Raw genomic sequence first — 6,000 nt, forward strand, 5'->3', positions numbered from 1 at the left:
GGCTCCAGGTGAAATGAGGGACTGGCTCAGAGCTGGCCTTGGCTCTCATTCTCTCAGCTTGTTAGTCACTGTGTTTACTTGAAAGTGTCTCCATCCCGCCTTCCATTTGGCAAGCTCTAAAGTAGGAATGAATTTATTTTCCATTCTTCTTTCTCTCTCCAACATTCTTAGCTACAAACCAAAGGAAGCACCCCAGTTACAGTGGAGGCCAAGGTCAGGAGCTCAGTCCCCAGCCTCCAACTGCAAATTCACCCATGCAGACATGAAGGAGAGCTAGAACATTCCCTCCTCTTTTCCTTAAGTCCCCAATGTCCCATCTCTTCTGCTTGCCATGTGGCAAGCAACAAGTTGCCTGGGGAAGTTGGTAAGAAGCCTATCTCTAAATAAGCCAAGGTTACAAGAAGAGCTCTTCCTAGAGGAGTCAGACAGGAGCTTTGTGATCTTCCAGAAGGACTCTAAAGGCACTGTTTGATTCAAAAAGCAAGAGTGCTGTTGGTCCACAGGCCTCATTTGTAGCTGGAGTGCCGGTCACAGAAGGTTCTCACCTTCACCTTCGGGCCACCTTCGGTACACAATTGTGTCCTTTCCCCAGGCAGCATTCAGAGGAGCCAGGCCCCAGGGCCTTGAGGAAGCTGGGTGGAGTACCTGAACAAAGAGGGTCAAGGGTCATCTGATTCATTCCTTTCTTCTCTTTCACACAGAAGGCCCATTGGCAGGAAACCGGTTTGGATCTGGGCAGTGGCTGCTGGAGTTCTGTGTCCTCTTCGACACTCCCTGCTTTCCAGAACTGAACTTGGCGCGTCAGAAGTCAGGCGTGGCCGTCTTCAGAATATAAGGAGGCGTGGAGAGATGCCTGGCTGGCTCAGGAGGTAGAGCACGTGACTCTTGATCTCAGAGTTGTGACTTCAAGCCCCATGTCAGGTAGAGAGATTACTTAAAAATAAGATCTTGAAAAAGAAATGGCAGAGCATACTGAGGGAGAGGCAGGCCTCTGTGGGCAAACCCAAGTGTAAAATAACCCCCCCCCCCACCAAACTCATGAAAAGTTAGCGCCTGGCTGTTTCTTTATTTTGCACTTTTAAAGCTCCCTCCATCCAGAACATTCTTGTGGAAAGTGTTTGAGGCCAGAACATGAAGGTTTTTTGTCTGTTTTTTCAAAAAAACTATTATGTCCTAGAGGGTGGCTACTGGAAATGTTAAGCTAAAGTTATGTTTTACGCTGTGAAAATTTAAAGAATGAAATAAAGCCTGGAAATAAAAGACCTGTCCTTTGTGTATGACCCCACTCCTGCCAAGCACTCTGAGGCCCTGGGGGAGGTTTCCATCAGCTGTGGACATAAGCAAACCACTCAGCCTCGGCCACGGGTACTAATACTGATTCTAACTGTAAGCATTCTTTAGCAGCCTTGGAAAACAACCCCTCATCAGCCCACCATTCTGCCCTGCATCTTCCCAAATTAATTTGAAGTTTTTGCTTCCAGAATATTAATCGTAATTCAATAGAGTCCTTTCTGCTTCTGGAAAGGGCTGAAATAAAGATGTGGCCAGTGTCCCACCTTGCTGGACAGCATGTGAGATGCAGGATGGAACATTCATGCTGTCAACAGAACGTCCTTGCAGATTGCGATCTGAGAAATTAAGAAGGCATATACTGTACTTTCTCATTTCCCATTGGAAATGGGAGGAGGGTGGAAGGAGGGCGGGGGCACACAGCGGGCGGGGCTCACTCCGGACCAAGGCAGCGTGGGAGAACCAGGCGATCAGGTGCTGCTGTGTCTGTCCGTGAACCCAGCTTCCCTTGGCCTTGGCACCTTTCCAACCCCTGCAACGTGCTGCTCCATGCTCAACTGCCACTGCTCTCTAAATATCAGGTAGGTGTTTTAGCTTGGTTTAATTGCAAAGGTGAGAAATCTTTTTTTTTTTTAAGAGATTTGAAAGAGAGCGCACATGCGTGAGCATGGGGTGCGGGGTGGGGGTTTGATCCCAGGACCCTGAGATCAGGACCTGAGCCAAAGTCAGACACCTGCCTGAGCCACCCAGAACCCTGAGAAATCCTTCTTTAAAATGATACCAGGGCACGTAGGTGGTGCAGTGCATTAAGTGTCAGACTCTTGATTTTGGCTCAGGTCCTGATCTCAGGGATGGGGGATCGAGCCCCACCACTGGCTCCAGGTTCAGTGCAGAGTCTGCTTGTCCCTCTCTGTCCACCTGCTTGCTCTTTTCTCTATGTGAAATGAATGAATCTTTAAAAAAAAAATACTAAAAATGATACTGGAGTCTATATAAAGTCAAAAGTAAAGTTCTCCCTCCCTCACCTCTCCTCAGAGGAAACAATAGCATCCTTCTAGACTTAGGCATATATGAACCTGTCTCTGCATACACAAGTCACATGTCGCAGTAGTCCGCCATTTTCCTTTCAGGCAAATGGGATTCTGTTATACACGTTGTCCTACAATTTGCTTGCTTTCCCTTCATGTTTCTTGGGCAGGATTTCGTGTCTCTACTTATTCCTAAACTTCATTCTTCTTGCCTGCACCGTGTAGTCCCTAGCATCGATACATTCCACTTGTTCACCAAAAAATTACTTTTCTCCCAAATGATAGCTACAAAAATACATCTTTCTAAATACATCTTTCCTCTTCTTAACTAATGCTTTTGTTGGGTCCATGGTCCAAGGAGTGAGACTGATACAAAGCAAAGGTCAAGCAAAGCTTTATTTCACGCCAAGCATCAAGAATCAAACTGGCCAGGGACGTCTCTTGCAAAGAGGCAACGACCCTCTGCCTTACAGACTAGCTTTTAAGGGCAAAGGCCATGTGGTTGGGCCTGGCCACGCACAGGTAGCCAATGAGATTGTAACACAGAGAAAGCTGCACGGTCCTGCTAGGTCAAACATAAGTGACCAATTGAATTACAATTTACCCTATAGTAGATATTTGAACTAGCCTATCATCTTGGTCAGAATTGGCGCCCAAAAGGTGCCCAAAGGGCGGGGCCCATACTCCTTGGTAGCTAGGAGACCGTTTGCGCCCCCACTGATTGAATACCTCCACCTGGCCTGCCCACCCTTGTATTTGGGCTTTGTTACCTGGGACTAGTTTCTGGGATTTAAGTAAGTCCCCTGGGGAAAGTGGGGGGGGGGGCAGGGACAGTTTAAGTTTTACTGTATAAACAACAAAGTCATTATTTAACCAGATGGCATCACTCTGGCTAAATAGGCCCTGATACTTTCAGCCCTGTTCCTAGGAATCCTTCCCTCTTTCAGGACTTCAGAGTCATTGTTTTCTCATATTGGTGGGTTTTATGGTGAAGCTTATCAGGGACCGTTTGGGGGAGGAAGAAAGAGCATTGTTCACATAAAATAAATCTGAAGTTTTTGCTGTAGATTTGACCTTATAATGTGGACACAGAGGGAGGTTGAATACCTTGGATGCAACAGACCCATGATTACGCAGGTGAGTCTGGCCCTTAAAATATTAAGTCTTTAGGGGCGCCTGGGTGGCTCAGTGGGTTAAGCCTCTGCCTTCAGCTCAGGTCATGATCCCAGGGACCTGGGATCGAGCCCCACGTCGGGCTCTCTGCTCAGCAGGGAGCCTGCTCCCTCCTCTCTCTTTGCCTGCCTCTCTGCCTACTTGTGATCTGTCAAATAAATAAAAACTTTAATAAATAAATGCAGGCAAGGAAGCCGCTGGGGTCTCCGCCGAGTCTCAGACGTCTGGAAGCAGGGCCACTCCGCCAGGAACCATGCCGCGTGGAAGCCGGAGCCGCACCTCCCGCATGGCCCCTCCGGCCAGCCGGGCCCCACAGATGAGAGCTGCACCGAGACCAGCGCCCGCAGCTCAGCCGCCAGCAGCGGCTCCCCCATCTGCTGTTGGATCACCTGCGGCTGCACCCCGGCAGCCCGGTCTCATGGCCCAGATGGCAACCACTGCAGCCGGCGTGGCTGTGGGCTCTGCTGTCGGGCACACAATAGGTCATGCCATCACTGGGGGCTTCGGTGGAGGAAGTAGTGCTGAGCCTTCAAGGCCTGACATCACTTACCAGGAGCCTCAGGGAGCCCAGCCAGCGTACCAGCAGCCACAGCAGCAGTTTGGCCCATGCCACTATGAGATGAAACAGTTTCTGGAGTGTGCCCAGAACCAGGGTGACCTTAAGCTTTGTGAAGGTTTCAGCGAGGTGCTGAAACAGTGCAGATTTGCAAATGGATTAGCCTAATCAAGAAGTTCAAATTGAAGACACAGAAAATCATCTCTCATGACCAAGTTAATTTAGCATAAAAATATAATTAATAGTGAACATATAAAGTATAAAACCACCAGTTAAGCTTCTCCATCATTAATTACAGCTTTCTTCAGAATTGGAATGAAAAAGCATGTTCTTACTGAATAGAAGTTCATTGAGATGGTTTGAGTTTGGGGCTGGGAGGATGTTTGTGTGCCTCCTTAAATCACCTTTTGTGATGTTCTCATTTGTGAACTAATTAGAATAAAGTGATTTTCTCTCAAAAAAAAAAATGCAGGCAAGACTCTAAGCAAAGTGTACATTTTTAACCTCTGGAAGCATTGGTTTCTGTTTTAATTGATATACAATCAATGTGCAATGTTCTAGGAGTTTCAGGTGTATAACAATGATTTAGCAGTTCCATATATTACTCAGTGCTCACCCCGGTAAGTGCAGTCACCATCTGTCACCATAATAATGTCATCACAATATTGACTATTCCCTGTGCTGTACTTTTAACCTGTGACTTATTTTATAACTTGAAGTTTGTACCTCTTAATTCCCTTTATCTATGTCCTGCATCCCCCGCCCACCTCCCCTCTGGGAACCACTCATTTGTCCTCTAAGAGTTTGTTCCTTTGTGTTTAGATTCCAATCCTATGGTATTTCTCTTTCTCTAACTTATTTCACTTCGCATTATACCTTCTGGGTCTATGTTCTCACAAATGCCAAGATCTCACCCTTTTTTATGGCTGAGTAAGTCCATTGTGTATATACACCATTATCTTTATCCATTCATCTATGGATGCACACTTGGGCTGCTTCCATACCTTGGCTGTTGTAAATAGTGCTGTAACAAACACGGGTGCCCATCTCTTCACTTTCTTTGGGTAAATATCCAGCAGTGGAATGACTGGATCACATGGTAGCTCTAATTTTAGTTTTCTGAGGAACCTCTATACTGTTTTCCACAGAGGCTGCACCCGTTTGCATTCCCACCAACCGTGCACGAGGGCCCCCTTTCCTCCGTAACCTCACCAACACTTGTCCTTGCCTTTGGGATTTTAGCCAATCTGATGGGTGTGAGGTGCTATCTCACTCTGGTTTTATTTGCATTTTCCTAATCATCAGTGATGTTGAGTCTTTTCACGGGTTTATTGTCTGTTTTTCTTGTTTGGAAAAATGACTATCTAGATACTCTGTCCATTTTCTGGTCAGTTTTTTGGTTGTTTTGGGGTGTTTTTTTGGTGTGGAATTTTATCAATTCTTTATATATTTTGGATATTAACCCTTATTGGGTCTATCATTTGCAAATATCTTCGGTAGGCTGCCTTTTTGTCAATGGTTTCCTTTCCTGTTCAGCTTTTTATTTTGATGAAGCCCTGATAGTTTATTTTTGCTTTTGCTTCCACTGCCTGAGGAGACATATCCATAAATACGTTGCTAAGGCTGATGTCCCAAGAGATTATGGCGTATGTCTTCTTCTTGGGAGTTCTATGGTTTCAGGTCTCACATTTACATCTTTAATCCATGTGAGTTAATTTTGTGTATCATGTAAGAAAGTAATCTGGTTTTCCCAACTCTGTTCATTGAAGACCGTCTTTTCCCCATATATTCTTGCTGTCTTTGTCATATATTAATTGACTATATAAGTGTGGGCTTATTTCTGGGCTCTCTACCTTGTTCTATGTCTGCTACTTTTCTGTCTCAAAATCTCCTTCATCCCTCATTTCAAGCCAAATATAGTCTGTTCTGCAACAAATGTTTTATGATCAGTAA

The 6,000-nt window shown here is 45.8% G+C and overlaps 1 protein-coding gene across 1 annotated transcript; it reads left to right on the top strand.

Moving 5' to 3' along the window:
* Positions 1-3,687: 3,687 nt before the first annotated feature.
* Positions 3,688-4,501, top strand: LOC111154433 (coiled-coil-helix-coiled-coil-helix domain-containing protein 2). The gene has a single exon (XM_022514029.1). The coding sequence runs from the start codon at positions 3,745-3,747 to the stop codon at positions 4,213-4,215; it is 471 nt and encodes a 156-aa protein (XP_022369737.1). The 5' UTR covers positions 3,688-3,744; the 3' UTR covers positions 4,216-4,501.
* The last annotated feature ends 1,499 nt before the right edge of the window (positions 4,502-6,000 follow it).

Source organism: Enhydra lutris, unplaced genomic scaffold, assembly GCF_002288905.1.
Source record: "Enhydra lutris kenyoni isolate GAN:26980312 unplaced genomic scaffold, ASM228890v2 scaffoldscaffold37, whole genome shotgun sequence".
Lineage (NCBI taxonomy): Eukaryota > Metazoa > Chordata > Mammalia > Carnivora > Mustelidae > Enhydra > Enhydra lutris.

Bases quoted from the DNA above. Each gene is read 5' to 3' on its own strand.
- LOC111154433 (XM_022514029.1), top strand. From the start codon at position 3,745: ATGCCGCGTGGAAGCCGGAGCCGCACCTCCCGCATGGCCCCTCCGGCC.